This window comes from Sorex fumeus, unplaced genomic scaffold, assembly GCF_029834395.1.
Source record: "Sorex fumeus unplaced genomic scaffold, SorFum_2.1 ptg000122l, whole genome shotgun sequence".
Taxonomy (NCBI): Eukaryota; Metazoa; Chordata; class Mammalia; order Eulipotyphla; family Soricidae; genus Sorex; species Sorex fumeus.
The window spans coordinates 16,751,990-16,771,969 of NW_026606179.1; the positions used below are offsets into that span (position 1 = coordinate 16,751,990).

The following is a 19,980-nucleotide window of genomic DNA, read 5'->3' on the forward strand; positions in this document are numbered from 1 at the left end:
GCTGATGGCCGGAGGCTCTGCACTGGAAAAGGTGTGGCTTGGACTATCCTAGGGGGGTGGGCTGCAGTCCAGCTGGGAGGCAGACCTGACATCAGATGGCGGAGGAGGCTTGGGCAGATCGGACAGGGATGCAAGTGGCACAGGGGAGCCCACTTCAGTGGGGCGGCTATCAGGGAGGCCTTCATGGAGGGGGCGATGTCTGAGCTGAGACAAAAGTGGTTGTGAAAAGGCGAGGAAGGTGAGGGGGTGCAGGGTGGAAAGCAGGTAACGTGCGGGATGGCGCGTGTGTCTTTATTGAGGTGACTGCAGGCAGCAACTACAGGCAGATGTATTTGTACCCAGAGACCGGTGTCTGCCCACGCGCCTCGTCTGCCCCCTGCTGAGCCTCCCCGCCTCAGGCCTGGAATGGGAGCCAGAGCCTGCCTGCGGGCACCGAGTGAGACTCTTTTGATGGAATTTCCCAGCACGCCCCTGGGGTCCCCCGTGGGCAGGATGCTCTCCAGCTAAGGAATCTGGTCTTGGGCTCCACCCTGGGAGTGAGTTTCAGGGGTTCACCTGGCAGTCTCCCAGGATGAGGTGTCCCTGGGCGTGTGCCCAAACATGCATGCACACACGAGTGTGCAGACCACCTCAGGGGGCCTTTTACAGATTGGCCCTTGTTGTGTCTGGGCACTTGTCTCCTCCTGCGGACCCTCCTGCCCAGGTACTCAGCACATCTGTCCCACATGTGTCTGCTGTCACTGGCCATGGCAGGTGTGAGGGGCTCCATGGCAGGCAGTCTTGGTAGGGGCTCTGACAGGTGTGGTGGAACTCCATGGCAGGTGTTGGCGGGGGTCCGTGGCAGGTGTGGGGGCTCCGGGGGTCTGTGGCAGGTGTGGGGGGTGTGGCAGGTGTGGGGGGGTCCGTGGCAGGTGTGGTGGGGGTCTGTGGCAGGTGTGGTGGTGGGGGGGTGGCAGGTGTGTGTGGGTCCATGGCAGGTGTAGTGGGGGTCTGTGGCAGGTGTGTGAGGGTCCGTGGCAGGTGTGGTGGGGATTCTGTAGCAGATGTGGTGATGGGGGTCCATGGCAGGTGTAGTTGGGGTTGGTGGCAGATGTGTGGGGTCTGTGGCAGGTGTGGTGGGGGTCAATGGCAGATGTCGTGGGGGTCCGTGGCAGGTATGGTGGGGGTCCGTGTGCCAGGTGTGGTGGGGGTCTGTGCCAAGCGTGGTGGGACTCTGTGGCAGCTCTGCCTGCTGTCAGCACAGCTGTGGAGCCAGCTCTGCTGTGTGTTTGCTGCTGTGTTGTGTCACCATCCCCCTAACAGCCCAGAGGTCGGCCTGCCCCGACACAGCTGGAGTTGGGGCCGAGGCTGTCCCTGGGGCGGCTAGCCTGGGGGTGGGGGACAGCCAGCTGGGCCCTTCGAGGTTCCTGGCAGTACAGAGGCTGCCCACAGGGGCTCCCGGACCCGCACCGGGATCTGAGCGGGCTGTGAGGACGGGGCCCAAGGGACAGGGCTGTCCCGGAGGGTGAGGGGCAGTGCTCTATATTTAGGCCCGTTTTCGGTAAGTGCTAACGAGAAGCTGGTCCAAGTCTGCTAAAACCGGCTGGGGGAAACGCAGAGGAGAAGTGAAAGTCGGGGTGGGGAGGGCCAGGGGGACTCGGAGACCGGGGCCCCAGATGGGCAGCACCCCCGGGGCCTGGGCAGCCCCGCCAGGTCTGGGCCCTGCTCTTCCTGGTGCTCTTAAATCCTGGCTCACTGCTGGGACTGGAGAGAGGAAGGGAAGTCCAGGCGAGCAGCTGCAGTGAGCGAAGCTGAGGGTGACAGGGCCCTGCTGACTACCGACCAGGAGCTCCCTGGCCAGTGGCACCCATGGCGACAGTGGCGACTGGAGCAGAGGCGGGCGGGTTCCTGGGACCCTACTCGGGTCCTGACAGTGGCCCTGTGTGGGGCGGGGGCCCTGGTGTGCCCCTTTTCTCCCAGCAGGGTCTCAGGGTGAAGGAGCAGGAACCACGGGGCACAGGACAGGGGTGCCCTGGGGTGGGGAGGGCACTGAGGGAAGGAGAGGGTGGGCATCTCCCCTCAGCCCTCCTGCCTCCCAGCCAGTGCCCCAGCAGATACCGAGACACGGGACAGCTGCATGTAGGTTTGGGCTGGGCTGCTGGGATGGCCGGGACAGAGGCCCAGGGCCTTAGCTGGCATCATTCATCGCAACGACATGGACCCCTCAGACTGGGAGACTGGGATGAGGGCATCACTGCCCAGGGGTCAGCTGTCTCAGGTAGGTAGGAGCATGGGGGCCCAGACGAGAGAGACTCCAACCACCTGGCAAGTCCAGGGGGACTTCACAGAGGAGGTGTCCTAGCAGCTGGACCTGAAAGAGGAGCAGGATCATAGAGGTTACCCAGGGGATGGACAGAGGCAAAGGAGCACCGAGGGAGGGGACTTGGGGCCAGCCCCGTCCTTTTAACCTGATCATTTCATGCTGGGCATCGTGGCTTGACCCAGCATGACTTGACCCCAGGGCCAGTCAGATCTGCGCGGAAGGGGTTCCAGTCAGATATGGAAGATGTGGGCAGAGAAATAGGAAAGTGGGGAGGGTGCTGACCTTCCAGGCGGCCAACCCTGGTTGGATCCCCGGCATCCCATAGGGTACTCTGAGCACTGCCAAGAATGAGCCCAGAGTACAACTGGGCGTAATTGAAGAAATAAAATCAAACACAGTAGAGAACTAAATTTATTTAGAAAGGGGCTGGAGCGATAGCACAGGGGGTAGAGCATTTGCCTTGCATGCGGCCGACCCGGGTTCGATTCCCAGCATCGCATATGATCCCCCGAGCACCACCAGGAGTAATTCTTGAGTGCAGAGCCAGGAGTAACCCCTGTGTATCGCCGGGTGTGACCCAGAAAGAAAAATTAGGAAAATTGAAATAAAAACAGCAAAAAGATGGGGTAGATGGCTCCAGGCTCCCAGAACATTGATGGGAGAGGCTGGGCCCCAGGGAACCAGGGTGGAGTGATGGGGCAGGGGTGGCAGGGAGGTGAAGTCTGAGAGGAGGAAGCCTGGACCGGGGCCTGCGGGGTGGGGAGCGGGTGGCTGGATGCACTTTGGGGCGCAGTGGCCCGGGCAGAGGCCTCACCTCGGGGACAGGAGTCAACAGGACAGCGGCAGCTGAGGGGATGTCCGCGTTTGTCACATGCGCCTTAGTGTTGGGTGGCCAAAGGGCCATCATGGAGCCAGGCCAGGTCCGGATAGGTGGGGCAGGGCCCTGGGAGGCCGCCTGGTAACCAGTTACCACACAGATATCATTTTCCCAGGGGTGCTGGTGTGGGAAGCCGAGGGGAAGGTTCCTGCAGGGGGTCACCAGCGGGCAGAGAGAGGGACCCAGTCTGGGCACTGGAGACAAGCACAGGGGTGAAGGTGCTTTTCCTCCACACGCCTGAGCCAGGTTCGATCCCCAGCCCCCTCTATGGTCCCCTGAGCCCCACCAGGAGTCATTGCTGAGCACAGAGCCAGGAATAAACCCAGAGCACTGCCACTTGTGGCCCCAAAACCAAAATATATAAATCAAAGAAGAAAAGCCCCAGTCTAGGCCAGAACCCACCTCTAACCTTATTCTACCTTAACTTCTCTTTTATTTTATTTTATTTGTATTTTGGGTCACACCTGGCGATGTTCAGGGGTTACTCCTGGATCATGCACTCAGGAATTACTCCTGACGGTGCTTAGGGGACCCTATGGGATGCCGGGGATCGAACCCAAGTCAACCGCATGTCAGGCAAACCCCCTCCCTGCTATTCTATCACTCTGGCCCCTTAACTACCCTTTTAAAGACCCTGAAGTCACAGTCGAGGTTCAGCCTGCAGTCCAAGTTTGGGGGTGGGGGTGGGGGCACAACTTGGCCCCTGACAGATGCAGAGGAGGAGCAGGCATCTGTGGGTGTGGGCGGGAGGGCGGGCAGTGACCGGAAGCAGCAGCCCCCCCACCTCCGCAGTCAGGCGGAACCCCCGAGTGCAGGGACCAGGCAGCAGGGTATGTCGGGAGAGGGACGGGCAGTGGAGGGTGACAAGGGCCACACCCTGAAATCCAGGCTGAAGGTGGGGAGGGGTAGGTCTGGGGTTTTTGGGGGGCAATGGGGAGCTGAGGAGGGTACAGGGCCCAGAAGCACTGGCACCAGGCAGGGAAGGGGGGGGGGCACTGGGGTATGGGAAGGTTTGCAGTCAGTGGGCAGAGCAGGCCCAGATCCAGGGAGTGGCCTCCGGATCAGGGGTGGACTCTTCCCCGGCTACTCCCCTTCGCCTTCCTTCCTTCCACATCTCTTGGGGTCCTCAGCCTCTCCCTTTCGCACCCCTGGAGCCCAGAAGCAAGTGCTGCACCCCCCACCCCACTTGCACCCTAAGAGTACTGGGTGCAGGGTTCTGTCTGCCCGTCAGCATTGCAGTGAAGACACGTCCTTAGAGTAAAAGTTCAAATGCCTTTCACGCGGCCGACCCTGGTTGGATTCCCAGCATCCCATGTGGTCCCCTGAGCACTGCCAGGGGTAATTCCTGAGTGCAGAACCAGGAGTAACCCCTGTACATCTCCGGGTGTGACTCCCCCCGCGCAAAGTTCATGGTGTCAGCGCACAGCTGCATGGATTTTGACATCCGTGCAGACTCAGGGGAAACCATCAAACGGATCTAGAACCGGAATGGCCAAGACCCCTCCCCCCACCACACACACACACACACACACACACACACACACACACACACGCACCAGACTTCCCAGACCCCGCCCATCCTCATCCTCATTGTCCCGTGGGTTGGGCAGTGCGCTCAGGCTGGCCTGGCCTGTGTCACGCTCACACTTGGGCTACACCCGTGCGGCGCTCAGGCCGGATCCTGGCCCCCATATGCTCGGCCTCCGAGATGTCCCTCCAGCTCTCCTGGGCTCCTCCTTCTGTGTTGTCCTGGTTTCGGGGCCACACCTGACTGCTGCGGGGCTCTGGGGTTGCTCCTGGCCGTGCTCCCACCGAGCACCCTGCACCCAGGACGGCCTTCTGCCGGCCCGGCCCTGCTGTCTCAGCCCGTGGAGCCGTCTCTCCGGCAGGTGTCCTCGGGCCCTGCTATTGGGACTCCACTTGGAGCAAGGGGGTGGAACCACCCACCCCACGCTGCCTCTTGCCTACCCTGTTGGGTGACTCCCAACCCCCGCCGGGGCCCACCAGGGTGAACACTGGCTCCAGAGTGGGGCTCCATGTTACACAATCCCCCATTGCAAAATGTCTCCCCTTCAGCCCCACGCTGGTCACCAGCTCTCACTCCCACGGGCCTTCTCAGATGTCTTGGCATGCAGCACCCCTGAGAGGGGGGAGCAGGGCTGGGGGGGCTCCAACGGGCTTCCAAGAGGGAAGGGGGCCGGGGAGGCAGAGCTGAGTTCAGGGTCCAGTGAAGTATAGGGGGACCTATCTGCATGGGAGTGGGAAGTGGGGGCAGGGGGGCAGGCTCAGAGGAGACAGGGAGGGCGCGGGGTGACCTCAGAGGGGACAGGGAGGGCGCGGGGTGACCATGGAGAGGGGGTGAAGTCACCCCCAAGGTCATTAAGGGGTTTGGTCAGGTCATTGTATTTCCCTCAACGTTCCCTGGGTCTCCAGGGTTCAAGTGTGCAGCTGTGGGCTGTGGGGGCAGCGGGGGTCCGGCCAGGGCTGTGGGCCAGCCACCGGGGTCGAGGTGAAGGGGGGTGGTCGAGCTCAGAGCAGGGGCCCTGGGCTAAGGCGCCTGAGGAAAGCCAGGGCTGGGAGCGAGCGGGCCGGGCCCGCGGGGGCTGGATCACAGCGAGTGCTCCCGTGACGAACCCCTCTGGAGTGCCGCAGCCCATCCCCTCCAGGCCCACTCGGGGTGGAAAATGTGCCTCCCCGAAACCTGTGCCCCGCGCCCAGCGCCTCGGTTTCTACCACCGCCCTGCGCCGGGGGCGTGGGGGCCCGCATGTACTGAGCCATATTTTGGGAGTTGAAGGGGCAGGACATGAGACACACAGAGGTTGCAAGGGGGCTGGAGGGCCGGGGACAGGCTGGGGTGTCCCTCCCCAGCAGTGAAGGGAGGGAGGGAGGGACGGTGAGTCCTGTTCTCTCCTCCCTCACCCCACTTCCACCCACTCTGTCCCCAGAAATAAGAATGTCTAAGCCCTTGGAGGCCGAGAAGCAAGGCCTGGACTCACCGTCAGAGCACACAGGTAGCTGGGGCGCAGGGACCGGGGGCAGGGGGGAGTGGGGAGTGGGGTAGGGGTTCAGAGGGACAGGTGCAGGGGGCAGGGAGTCAGGGGGAAAGTTGTGAGGGCCAGGGGTGCAGGGCACAGTGGTGCAGGGGGCGGGCGGGATGAGGGGCCCGGGCCGTGGCTGACTCCTTCCCTTCTCCTTACAGATCCCGAGCAAAATGGACCAGACACTAACCATCAGGTCAGGCTGGGAGGGTGGGGGTGAGGGGCGCAGGGAAGTGGGGGGCAGGGTGTCAGGAGTGGCTTCCCCTCACTGCCCTAGCCTCACCCCACTTTGCTCTTTGCAGAACCCCCAGAATAAGACCGCCCCGTTCTCTGTGTCCCCGACTGGCCCCAGCACCAAGGTAAGCCCCCACCCCCCACCGTCCACACAGCTGGGGTTGGGGGGGTTGTGGGGCCCCAGGCCTGAGGGCCACACTGCACCGCCAACCGAGGCCTGAGGCCCCTCCCACCCCAGTCTGTGACTCACCCCGCTCCTTCCCCTTCCCTGGGGGGTAGGGGTGGCCAGGGAAATCCCCCCCAGAGCCCCAGGGTGCTGAACAACAGGAAGCTGGGGTCCGCCCCCATCCCAACTTCCCTGACCCAAAGACGGGGCCGGACCCCCAGCCCCTCTAACATACAGACCCAGGGGCCATCCCAGGAAACCAGGGTGAAGGAGGCGAGGCGGATGGGGTGGCAGGTGTGAAAAGGAGGGTGCTGCTCCCCAGGGCTCCAGGGCTCCAGTTCTTTCCAGCCGGCTCCTATCAGAGGTCTGGGGGAGGGGGGTGCTGCACCTGCCCTGGGGTCCTCGGCCGACCCCCTCCTGCTCTGGGCTTCTCAGTTTTCTCTTCAACAAGGGGGCGCTCTGGGTTCCAGTTCATGACCTAAGGGGTGGGAGTGATAGTGTAGCTGGGAAGACGCTTGCCCTGCAAGCAAGTCGGGTTCCATCCCTGGCACCCCAGACGGTCCCGCAGCACCTCCAGGAGTAATTCCTGCGTGCAGAGCCAGGAGTGACCCCTGAGTACCGCCAGGTGTGAACCCCCCCAAAAAAAAACCCAAATAAAAAGTACGAAATAACTTACCACCCAAGGTGTCCTATCCTGCCCAAGTGCCCAGGAGAGGGGGCAGTGTGCTGACCACCTACCTCTGACCTCTGCTCTCCAGTCCCATGTGCACCTGTGCGCGCGCACACACACACACAAACACACGCACACACACTTACACTCTCACAGCAGGATCTTGAAGCTTCTCCTCCCCCAGTGACCTTGCAGGGGGTCCAGGAATGAGAGGCTCATGACTGTTCTCCCCTAAAGCCCAGCCCCTGACTTGGGGTGTCTGTCCGCGCTTGGGGTGCTTGATCTCCCATCTCACCACCTCTCCGACGCGGGGTCCCCACTCTGCTCTGCTCCCCACCCTGACAGCCACTCACAGGAGAACCTCGTTCCCTGGCCCATTTTCCAGACTCTGCTGCTGTGGGAATTGGGGGGTAGCCACACCGGCAGGGCCTGACTCAGATCCCCCCGTCAGGTACCTCACATTTCCAACAGCTGAAATCAGCTTTTTTTTTTTTTAAATGGAAACTTCACGAATGGAAAAGAAGACTCATCTGACATGGAAATGAAAGATCATTAATGTGCCCCCAGGCCTTGCTGAGAGCCAGACCCTGGGCGGGTGCTGCCCTCTGGGTTCTGGGGGGCCCAGCTGGGCAGGGATGGAGCTAGGGCCCCCCAAGAGCTGAGAAGAGTAGTCGGGCACGCTCCCTGGCCTGGATGCCGGTCCCCACTTTTCCCAAACCCCCCCCAACTGTGGGTCCTGGGGGCGGGCCCGTGGGTTGCCAACACGTTCACAGGGCCCTACACCTCCCGTCACTCTGCTCCACGCCGGCTGCATGTTGCACCTGGCACCCCTGAAACTGATCTTCAGGGCCAGGCCTTTCCAGTCAGACACCGCCCCACGCCCCCGAGTCGGTTCCACATGCCACACCCTGCCACGCTGGGCGGCTGGCACAGCCCAGCATTCCCCCCAGCCCCGTGCAGCTCCCTCACCCGTACCCATCAGACTTGTTTGTTTTGAGGCCCAACCCCGGCTGTGCTTAGGGTTTGCTCTTGGCTCTGTGCTCAGTGCTCGGGGGGCCATGTGTGGTCCCAGGGAGCAAAACTGGGTTGGCCACGTATAAGACTTTAACCCCTGTGCTGTGTTTTCCACCCCCAGACTTCTTTTTGACATTTTGGGAGGTCACGCCCGGCAGCACTGGGGGGCCAGCCCTGATCTCACCCCTGTGATTATCCCTTTGGGCTCCTCCCCAGCCCCCAGCAGACTTTTCAGGGGACTCACCAGAGGGACCGAGGGTTAGTCCCACCTGGGTCTGACGTGAGATGCCCCCACAGCCACACAGGGACTGGGAGGTCGAGCCCAGCAACACCAGGCCTCATTCGGCCTGCAGAGGAGTTGTGCCCTCACCCCCACCCCCAATCACGACCAGGTTCTGACACAGTCACACGGGGGAGTAGCACCGGGAGCACCCTAGCATGCCTTCCCTGCCACGCCTCCCCCCCCCCAACGCACCTTGTACACGGTTTCCCTGTCCATACCTCCCTCCTCCACACCTCCCCATCCACAATTCCCCTCGTCCACACCCCTCCCTCCACAACCCCTGTCCATGTCTCCCCACGTCCACACCCCCTCCCTATACTCCCTGCCCAACGCTCCCCGTCCACGCTTCCCCTCATTCACACTCCCCTCCAGGATACCTCCTCTATACCTCCCTTCCCCATACCCATCAGACTTGTTTGATGGCCCATTTGTGGACCCCCGTCCACACCTTCCCCTGTCCACACCTCCCCCCTCCACACCTTCATTTGTCCACATCTCCCTGTCCACACCTGCACCGCCTTTCCCTTCCTGCATCTACCAGTTTCCTTTTGCCTTTTCCTTTGTAGCCTGTCACTATCACTGTCACTGTCCTCCCGTTGTTCATCGATTTGCTCAAGCAGGCCCAGTAACGTCTCCATTTTGAGACTTGTTACTGTGTTTGGTGGGCGAGACACTCTCGGTAGCTTGCCGGGCTCTCTGAGAGGGGCGGAGGAATCGAACAGGGCTCAGCCGGGCTGGCTGCGTGCAAGGCAAACGCCCTACTGCTGTGTTTTTGTTTGCTTGTTTTGTTTGGGGACCCACTTCAGCCGTGGCTGGGGACCCCTGTCGGCCCAGTGCTGGGGGAGTCGTCCCCAGGGGTTGCTCACAGCTCTGTGGAGCTGTTCTCCCTGGCACGGCCTGGGCCCCCAGACCCCCAGGCTGTCTCTGAGGCTCAGATACTTGGTCGATTCTTGCATGGTGCCTGGGATGGAACCTGGGGTCTCTCGCAGCCCCTGGGCAGTGATGTGTTTCTGAGCAATATTCCAAGAGCAGGTCAGTGAGAGGGTCCCGGGCTTCGGGTGCTTGCCTTGCATGTGGCCGACCCCAGTTTGAATCCCCAACCCCTCATACAGTCCTTTGAGCACTGCCAGGGGTCACTGCTAAGCACAGAGCCAGGAGCAGGCCCTGAGCAGCACCGGGTGTAGCCCCTCCCACCCCACCCCCCAATAATGTGCCCTTCCACTGATCGAGTCAGAGCAGAAGCAGACGGAGCTGTGGGACCCAGAACTCCTCAGAGGACGTGCTGGGCCACCCCCCCACAGGATGAAGTACCCCAAAGGTGGCCTCCTCATGGGAGGGCAGATGCAGTGGTGTGCCCTCCCACCTGCCCGCCAGGGAAGGCCCCCTCCCTTCCCCATCCTCCCCCCCTGCACCCACCCCAGACTGCTGGTGCCAGCCACCTGCCCTCTCTTTGGCTCACAGGTGGGCATTCTCTCTGGCCTCCACCTAACATTCTGGGGTCCTGGACCCTGCCTCTCTCCCCCACAGATCAAGGCTGAAGACCCCAGTGGCGACTCGGCCCCCGCTGCGCCCCCGCCGCCTCCTCCAGCTCAGCCGCATCTGCCCCAGGCCCAGCTCATGTTGACGAGCAGCCAGCTAGCTGGGGTGAGTGCCCAGGACTGCTGTGGGGGTCCCCTGCAGGGCCCCTCGCAGGCACCCACCTCTGCCCGCGGTCCCTGCACTAACCCTGCGGCCTCCGCGCCTTCTCCACCCATCACCCCCCGCCGCTGCCGGCCACCCCTGCACTAACCCTGCGCCTCTGCACCTTCTCTGCCCCCTGCCCCCCACCGCTGCCCGCAGCTCACGGCGCTGATGCCCGCCCAGCAGCAGCTCCTTCTGCAGCAAGCCCAGGCCCAGCTCCTGGCCGCCGCCGTGCAGCAGTCCACGGCCGCCGCTGCCGCCGCCGCCGCCTCCTCCTCCTCCTCTTCCTCCTCCTCTTCCTCCTCCTCTGCCTCCTCTTCTGCCTCGCAGCCTCCCACATCCTCGGGGGGAGGCGACCTGCCACCACCGCAGCCTGCCAGCCAGCCCCCCGGGACCCCCCAGCTCACCCTGTCCCAGCCCATCCAGCTCACAGCACAGGTAAGGGCCTTGGGGGCCACGCTCTGGCCAGCAGGGGCCATGGGGGCAGGGCTGGGGGACAGAGGGCATCATCGTTCTCCCTGCCAGCCACACACCAGGTGGTTCCATCGGCCTCAGGAGTCTCTGAGGGGCCCAAGAGATGCTTCATCCTTGCATCTCACCAGCCCTCCACCCATTCCCATCACCACCTGGGGTCCCCCAAGCACTCTGAGGGGCCGCTTCTGAGCACAGCCGGGAGTAGCCCCGGAGCACTGCTGGGTGAGATCCAACCCCACATGGAGAGGGAGCACAGGGGTTCAGGTGTTTACTTGCATCCCGCCTACCCCAGTTCCATTTGCAGTACCCAGTATGTTTCCCTGAACACTGCCAGGCATGATCCCTGAGCACCACTGAGTGTGGTCCCCAAAACAGATAATAATGATGATGATGATGATGATGATGATGATGATGATGGTGATGATGGTGATGATGGTGATGGTAATGATGGTGATGATGATGATGATGATGATGGTGATGATGATGATGGTGATGATGATGATGGTGATGATGATGATGATGATAGAGATGGTACAGGACTTAAGGCACATGCCTTGCACACATCTGACCTGCGTTCAATATCTGGCATCTGATATGGTCCCCAGAGCACCACCAGGAGTGATCCCTGAGCACCTCCAGGTGTGGCCCAAATACAAACCAAAGTGACTTGATTCCCCTGCTAGTAAGGACTCCCCTGGTACTAGGGGCTCAAAGGGCCACTTTGCACTGGGCCACTTTGCAGAGACCTTCTTCCCAAAGTAGGGCTGTTCTCAGGGATTCTTAAGTATCTTTTGGGGCATCCAGTCAGATCTGTGAACTGAGGTAGACAGTGTGGAGAGCCCAGCAGGAAGGGCTGCTGTCCCCTGCGACCCTCCCCTCCTCGTCCCACCACCAAGGCCACACCTGGGCTGGAGCCGGGCAACCTGAGCACGGTCTTGAGGTGTCCCCGTTGCCCCCTGCAGGGACCCCATGGAAGCCTCTGCACCCTTACCCCCCACCCAACACACAGAGTGACTCCCAGACCGCCCCAGCCCCCTCCAAGGTGCCAGGGAGCTCTCTAGTTCCTGTCTGTTCCCCAGACAGTCCCTCCTCCAGGAAGATGCCCACCCTGGGACCTTCCTTTTATTTAGTTTTGGTTTTGATATTCCTTTGTCTCTGGGGCCATACCAAGTGGTGCTCAGGATTCTGTACTCAGAGATCACTCCTGGTGGACTCGAGGGATTCAATGAGATGCTGGGGGTCGAACCTGTATGTGCTGCAGGAACCAGCTCCTCCACCCCGAGCTTTTCTTATTATTTGTGTGTGTGTTGTGTTGGGAAGGGCCAGCGCGATAGCACATTGGGTAGGGTGTTTGCCTTGCAAGCGGCCAACATGGCCGACCCGAGCTTGATTCCTCCGCCCCTCTCGGAGAGCCCAGCAAGCTACCGAGAGTATCTCGCCCTGCACGGCAGAGCCTGGCAAGCTCCCCGTGACGTATTCGATATGCCAAACACAGTAACAAGTCTCACGATGGAGACGTTTCTGGGCCCGCTTGAGCAAATCAATGAACAACGGGAGGATAGTGACAGTGACAGTGTAGTGTTGGGAAGGGCCAGAGCAATAGCACAGTGGGTAGGGCGTTTGCCTTGCATGCGGCCAACCCAGGGGCAATTCCTCCGCCCCTCTCAGAGAGCCCGGCAAGCTACCAAGAGTATTTTGCCCGCATGGCAGAGCCTGGCAAGCTCCCTGTACTGTATTCGATATGCCAAAAACGATAACAACAAGTCTCACAATGGAGACATTACTGGTGCCTGCTCCCAGAAAATCGGTGAACAACAGGAGGACAGTGCCATAGTGTTGGGAATGGACGTCACTGGGGACAGGAGGTCGGAACAAGTGTCCGTGAGAGCGCCGCTTGTGAGCCAAGGCCTGAATGGGCAGAGGGAGCACCAGGAAGGCAGAGGGCAAAGGCGGGATGTGACTTGTGAGTTCTGGGCTCAGCGGAAGTTGGTTTGGGGGACTGGGACTGCAGGCAGGCCAGCTTTGAGAGCCAGGCAGAGGAGTTGGGGTGAGTGCTAAGGACGGGGGCAGCAGCAATGGGCCCCAACAGGTGAATGGCCTGAACCGCTAACCCATCACAGGGGCTGCCAAGTGCCTTGGAGAGAAGGAACTTCCGGGAAGGGGACAGGCCTTGCGGGCATCTGGAGGAGCCTCCAAGGCTGTTCTGTGAGAGTCCGAGAGGTCAAGAAGGACCCCTAGATCTGCTGTGAGCAGCTGAGTTCCAAGGTGGCTGGGGAGCAGGGGGAGGGCAGGGTTTGGGGAGCTGTCAGCGGGAACTAGGTGTTGTGAGTTGTCAGAAGAAGCAGAGAGCATGAAATCCAACAGGGTCCCCAGCGCTCCTGGGGGGAGGCGCAACTGTGGAGGTGCCCTGAGGGGGGTTCCCTGAGGCTCATGCCAGAGGAGTGTGAGGTGATGTCATGACTCAGCCCTGTGAAGAATGACACACTTTTTTAAAAATTTTCTTTTCTTTTATTGGGGGGGGGGGGGTGTAGCACTGTCCTGTTGCAATAGCACAGTGGGTAGGGCATTTGCCTTGCACACAGTCGGTCGGCCTGGTTTCAACTCCTCCATTCCTCTAGGAGAGCCCAGAAAACTACAGAGAGTATCTTGCTTGCACAGCAGAGCCTGGCAAGCTCCCCGTGGCATATTCGATATGCCAAACACAGTAACAACATGTCTCACAATGGAGACGTTACTGGTGCCCTCTCGAGCAAATCCATGAACAGTGGGAGGATAGTGCTACAGGACAGTGCTACAGTGGAGGGGGAGAGATGGGCTTTTGGCCCACACCTTGCAGTGCTCAGGGGCTTTTCCTGGCTCTGTGCTCAGGAGCGACCCCTGGCGGATGGTCAGGGGAGCCTGTGCAGTGCTGGGGATTTCTTTTGTTATTTTGTTTCTCTGGGGCCAAACCTGTTGGTGTTACTCCTGGCTAGGCTCAGGGATCACGCCTGGCGGTGCTTGAGGGACCCTTTGGGATGCTGGGGATAGAACCCAAGTCAGGAAGTGTGCAAGGCAAACGCCCTCCCTGCTGTGCTGTCGCTCAGGCCCCAGTGCTAGGGATGTGAATCCGGGATCCCTGTGTGCAAGGCAAGCGCCTTAACCTCTGTGCTCTCCTCAGCCCGTGTCCTGGCTTTAATTCCGTCCATCCATCCATCCATCCCAGCACAGTCCACTTCCCTCCTGACTCCCCTCCAGCCTGTCCCTGACTAAGAAGGTCCAGGAACCCCTTCTAACTAGTCTCGTCACCTCTTCACAGTGGCCAGTCACTGGGCACATCACCTGGGACAGGGGGGTGGGGTGGGGCTGGGACTCAGCGGGGCTGCCCTGGGCTCTGAGGGGCCCATGCAGGTTACCTCGAGTTGATAGCCGCGGCTTTCTACCCACGAGCCGAAAGGTCCACCCCAGCCCACGGTTGTGCGTGTCTAATTGTGCAAATCTCGCAGTTCGCTCTTTTCGCCTCTCAGTCTGTGGTCAAGATTGCAGCTGTGGGGATCCCTTTGGTTCGCATCCCCGGGACCCTGGCTGGCCGGAGGGGGAGGTCAGAGGCCGGGGTGAGCCAGAGCGCCGCCTGCCCCCCTGGGTATTGCGCCCGCGCACTCATCCTCAGGGCTCCGACTTCTATGCGCCTCGCACGGCCCCCAGTGGCTTCACACCCGGCAAGGTGGAGCGATGGCGGCTCCTAGCGGCGGAGCTGGGCCGGCGCCGGCCATTCCCTCGTGCTGGCTTCAGTCGGCTCGGTTTCGAATCCTGTGCCAGGCAGTCCTCTACAGGGGTTGTGCGGCAGGGAAGGAGAAACTGTGTCCTCTTGGAGGTACCCCTCACCCCCAGGAAACCAATTATCCCTGGGAACGGCGATTGAGAAGCCCTAGTTCCTACTTAGAGTGATTTTTGAGGGGCCCCATCTGAGGAGAGGCAGTCACGTGAAGATGGAGAATGGTGGTGCTCAAGGATCTCTCCTGATGGGGCTCAGGGGACCACATGTCCAACCTGGGACTAGAACGGGGATCCACAGCATGCAGGGCAAGTACCTTACCAACTGTACTATCTCTCTGGCCCCTGATTTGCTTTCATCAAAAAATATAATTTGTGGGGCTGGAGGGATCCGATGTTCGGTAGGGCTCTTGCCCTGCACGTAGCCAACCTGGGTTCAATCCCCAGCACCCTTTATGGCACACTGAGCCCCGCCAGGAGTGATTCCTGAGCGCAGAGCCAGGGATAAGTCTTGAGCATTGCCAGATGTGACCCAAAAAGTGAAATTAAAAAAAAGAAAATCTCTTTTGTTCCATGAGACTAAGATGTCAGTTATTCCATCAAGGAAGAAAAGGTGCGGCAGGAGTTCTCCTGGGGGGCCTAGGTTTAAGCTGGGGTTGGGCGACCCCTCAGGGTGGGAGGAGATGTCAGAGCTCCGTCCCTCACTGTCCCACATCAGACTGCTCTGTGGGGCACCCCAGGGGCGCAGGGTGCAGAGTGTGACCTAGGCTGAGACTCCCGCCATCACACTTCCTGCTTGCCCTCCTCCCACAGGACATACAGCAGCTACTCCAGCTCCAGCAGCTGGTTCTCGTGCCAGGCCACCACCTCCAGCCACCCGCTCAGTTCCTGCTGCCACAGGCCCAGCAGAGCCAGCCAGGTACGACCCGCAGCCCCCTGCCTCCCCGCGCCTGCCCCGCGACCCTCTATCCCGCTCACCCCTCTGTCGCCCTTGTCTCCCCAGGCCTGCTACCGACGCCAAATTTATTCCAGCTACCTCAGCAAACCCAGGGAGCTCTGCTGACCTCCCAGCCCCGGGCCGGGCTGCCCACACAGGTGAGTTCCCACTCAGACCAGCAGCTGCCCAGAAGTAGGGGTGGGAGCTGGGAGGAAGCCGGGATGGATTTCTTCTTCCTGTGTGGCCTAGCCCACCTCCACAGGGGGGCAGTGCAGACATGACCATGGGACCACCTCTGCCACTGTGTCTGGAGCCACAGCACCACTTGGTCAGCTGCATCCTCTGAGACAAAAGGGGCTCCCCAGACCGGCAGCTCCTGGCCCTTCCCAGCACTCGGACTCATACGAGATTTGGTTTTGTTCTCCATGGCCCCTAAGAGCACAGGCGTGGGGATGGAGCGATAGTACAGCAGGTAGAGTGTTTGCTTTGCACAAGGTTGACCCGGGTTCGATTCCCAGCATCCCATATGGTCCCCCAAGCACTGCCAGAAGTAACTCTTGAGTGCAAAGCCAGGAGTAACCCCTGTGCATCGCTGGGTGTGACCCAAAAAGCAAATATAAAATAAAATAAAAATTAAAAAATACAAGCACAGGTGCACACACCCAGGAGGTTTCAGGGCCTTCTGCTTGCCTTGCATGCAGCCAACCTAGGTTCGATACCTGGCATCCCATGTGGTCCCCAAGCACTGCCAGGAGTGATTCCTGAGTGCAGAGCCAGGAGTAACCCCTGTGCATTGCTGGGTGTGACCCAAAAAGCAAATATAAAATAAAATATAAATAAAAAATTAAAAGCACAGGTGCACACACCCAGGAGGCTTCAGGGCCTTCCACTTGCCTTGCACGCAGCCAACCTAGGTTCAATACCTGGCATCCCATGTGGTCCCCCAAGCACTGCCAGAAGTGATTCCTGAGTGCAGAGCCAGGAGTAAACCTGAGGACTGACAAGTGCTCCCTGCTCCACCTCCCCCCCCAAAAAAAATGACAGAAATTCCCAGAAGGTGCCAGATCCCCAACTTCTCTGGACAAACTGGAAGCTCTGGCCGGGGGCTCTGCTGCCATTTAGTGCCAACTCAGTGTCCTCCTGTCCACTACCCTCAGCTACCCTCCCCATTTGCTGCTCGGCTTCTTCTGTTTTTTTCTTTTTGGGGTCATACCCGGTGATACACAGGGGTTACTCCTGGCTCAAGCACACAGGAATTACTCCTGCCGTGGCTCGGTGGACCATATGGGATGCTGGGAATTGAACCCGGGTCGGCCGCTTACAAGGCAAACGCCCCCCCCCACCATGCTATTGCTCCAGCCCCTGCTGCTCGACTTCTTAACTTTACTCAGAATCTCTCATGATCCTTTACGGATTTCCAAGTTCCCTCCTACCCATATTTTAACCATCCCTTAAAAAAAAATGCAGAAACTCTTTCAGAAAGGCTGGGCTGTTAGGGACTAACATGGGGCTTAGCTGTGCTCTGAAATTCTAAAATCTGGAGTGCTCAGGAATTCAAGCTTTTCTTGTAATGTGGGCACCAGGCTGTGAGGCAACTCAGGGCAAGATTCTCTTTACACCCTGGGTGATATCTGTGCTTTACTGAGACCTGTGGATGTGTCCATTTATGGGGTGATGCCTTGACCCAGAGGGAGATCATCTTGCCTATGATATATGCTCCAGTCTGGGTAGTCTTCCTAAATCTGAAAAATATCTGAATCCCAAAATGTGTCCAGCCCCTGGTATTTGGGTACTAGATCAAGAATTTGTAAGTCCCAATACCTGCACCCACCACCTTCTTCAAAATGTTTAGGTTTTTTGCTTGCTTATATTTGTTGGATTTTTTTTTTTGTTTAGTTTGATTTTGGGGTCACACCCAGGGGTGCTCAGGGCTGACTCCTGGCTCTGGGCTCAGGATCACTCCGAAGGCTTGGGGTGGGGGTTTGGGGTGCCAGGGATCGAACCAAAGCCAGCTATGTGCAAGGCAAGTGCCCTCTCCACTGTACTATTGCTCCAGCCCCAAAACCTTTTTAGTTTTAGGGAAGTAAGGTATTTCTGGGAGAACACTGGCTTCTTTGCAAAAACCTCCCCCAAGTCCCCCTATTTCTGCTGATTACCCTACCTATTAAAAATGCTCACCTGAGGGACTGGAGCGATAGTACAGCGGGTAGGGCATTTGCCTTGCACGCAGCTGACCCGGATTCGATTCCCAGCATCCTGTATGGTCCCCGGAGCACCGCCAGAAGTAATTCCTGAGTGCAGAACCAGGAGCACCCCTGTGCATCTCTGGGTGTGATCAAAAAAAAAAAAAAGAAAAGAAAAAATGCCCACCTGATTACCCTACCTATTAAAAAAAAATGACTGGGGCCAGAGCTATAGTACAGCAGTAGAGCGTTTGCCTTGCATGTGGCCGACCTGGGTTCGATCCTCGGCATACCATATGGTCACCCAAGCACCAGGATTAATTCCTGAGTTCAGAGCCAGGAGTGACCCCTGAGTATTGCTGGGTGTGACCCACCCCCCCAAAATATGTCTGGGCCTAGAGAGAGAGTAGAGTAGGTAAGGTGCTTGCCTTGCACACGACCAACCTGTGTTTGATCCCTGACACCACAAAGGGTCTCACAAACCCTGTCAGAAGTGATCCCTGAGTATCACTGGGTGACAAAAAAAAGAAAAATGAAACCAGAGCTGCTCAGGGCTTACTCCAGGCTCTGCACTCAGGGATCACTCCTGGCAGGGCTCAGAAACCACATGTGATGCCAGAGATCAAACCCAGATTGACTACATGCAAGGCGAGTGCTCTACCCACTACACGATTTCTCAGCTAACTTTTCCTCTATTTTCAGTCTACAGTTTTTGGGGGTTGCACATCTGGCACTGCGGGGGGGGGCAACTCCTCGCTCCTTCTGGTGCTTGCAGAGCACATGCTCCAGCTCCTTAGCTATTCAGTTAGGTGTCTCTCAGACCCTACATACTACACATTTTAAACCAAATTCTCCCATTCAGGCAGCTAGAGGGTCCGCGGGAGGGAGGCAGCACATTGTCACCCTGATGCGCAGTGACAGAGGGGCCTCGTGGGGCGTTCCCACTCAGCCGTGACCCGCCTTTCGCACCCGCAGCCCCCCAAATGCTTGGAGCCACCATCCCACCCCGAGGAGCCCAGCGACCTGGAGGAGCTGGAGCAATTTGCCCGCACCTTCAAGCAACGCCGCATCAAACTGGGCTTCACGCAGGTCATTGGCGGCTCCCTGGGCCCTGGGCGCTGGGCGTGGCGAATGGGGCGTGGCCTCTCATGGGCGGGGCGGGACCAGCTGGTGGGCGGGGCTAGTCCCCAACCCTGACAGCTGTCCCATTCCGGCCCACGGATCCAGGGTGACGTGGGCCTGGCCATGGGCAAGCTCTATGGCAACGACTTCAGCCAGACCACCATCTCCCGCTTCGAGGCCCTCAACCTGAGCTTCAAGAACATGTGCAAACTCAAGCCCCTCCTGGAGAAGTGGCTCAACGATGCAGGTGGGACTGGGCCGGGTGGGCGGGGAGCAGGTGCGGGGTGGGGGGGAGGCAGGTGGGCCCAATAGACGGGGGTAAGGGGCCAGGGGCGGGGGGGGGGGGGCGAGGCGCCCGCTCACGCCAGTCTGCCTCCTCCCGCCCACAGAGACGATGTCTGTGGACTCAAGCCTGCCCAGCCCCAACCAGCTTAGCAGCCCCAGCCTGGGCTTTGACGGGCTCCCCGGCCGGAGACGCAAGAAGAGGACCAGCATCGAGACAAACGTCCGCTTCGCCTTAGAGAAGAGTTTCCTAGCGGTGAGACCCCACTTCTGATGGGGCCCCCAGGGGAGACAGGGGTGCGGGAGGACCTCCGCTGAGGCGCCCTCTGCCCGCAGAACCAGAAGCCTACCTCAGAGGAGATCCTGCTGATCGCCGAGCAGCTGCACATGGAGAAGGAGGTGATCCGCGTCTGGTTCTGCAACCGGCGCCAGAAGGAGAAACGCATCAACCCCTGCAGCGCCGCCCCCATGCTGCCCAGCCCGGGGAAGCCGGCCAGCTACAGCCCCCACCTGGTACCCAGAGACCCACGGGCACCACCCCCACCCCTTGCCCCTCGGCTGTGTCTGGTGTCAGGCATAGTCTCCCTGGTTGTCTGCAGCGCTTGGAGCTGAGGCTGGGAGGGGCGCCCTGGGGACACCTGCCACAGGAGTGAAGGGACGGCTGTGGGGGTTTCTGGGTCGGGGGTGCTCTAGCACCCACTAACACAGCATAACTTAGCAGAGTTCTCACCGGATGGATGCAGGAGACAGCCCCCTCCCCCCCCACAGGCTCAGGTGCAGGCACAGACAGGGGCACCTTCACAGCAGCAGGGGGGGAGGGGCACAAGACCCCAGGGACTCTCTGTCCCTGCTGGGCTGAGGGCAGGCATAAGGGACAAGAGCAAGTTTGCCAGTCATGGTAATGGGCCAAGGGATCCAAGTGTGGGGCCAGAGAGACAGGACAGGGGTTAGTTAAGGCACTTGCCTT

General features: G+C 60.0%; 1 protein-coding gene across 6 annotated transcripts in view; it reads left to right on the plus strand.

The window, feature by feature from the left end:
• Window positions 1-19,980, plus strand: part of POU2F2 (POU class 2 homeobox 2) — a 60,566-nt gene that overhangs the window by 36,395 nt on the left and 4,191 nt on the right. For 4 of the 6 annotated variants that reach the window (XM_056136772.1, XM_056136773.1, XM_056136775.1 and 1 more), the window contains 11 exons: window positions 6,126-6,191; window positions 6,380-6,414; window positions 6,521-6,577; window positions 10,113-10,229; window positions 10,425-10,703; window positions 15,303-15,408; window positions 15,493-15,584; window positions 18,585-18,698; window positions 18,837-18,978; window positions 19,121-19,269; window positions 19,350-19,526. In XM_056136772.1, coding sequence (XP_055992747.1) covers window positions 6,134-6,191; window positions 6,380-6,414; window positions 6,521-6,577; window positions 10,113-10,229; window positions 10,425-10,703; window positions 15,303-15,408; window positions 15,493-15,584; window positions 18,585-18,698; window positions 18,837-18,978; window positions 19,121-19,269; window positions 19,350-19,526 — 1,326 coding nt within the window. In that variant the 5' untranslated portion in view covers window positions 6,126-6,133. The remainder of the gene's footprint in view (window positions 1-6,125; window positions 6,192-6,379; window positions 6,415-6,520; window positions 6,578-10,112; window positions 10,230-10,424; window positions 10,704-15,302; window positions 15,409-15,492; window positions 15,585-18,584; window positions 18,699-18,836; window positions 18,979-19,120; window positions 19,270-19,349; window positions 19,527-19,980) is intronic. The other 2 variants (XM_056136776.1, XM_056136774.1) reach the window with 1 other exon arrangement.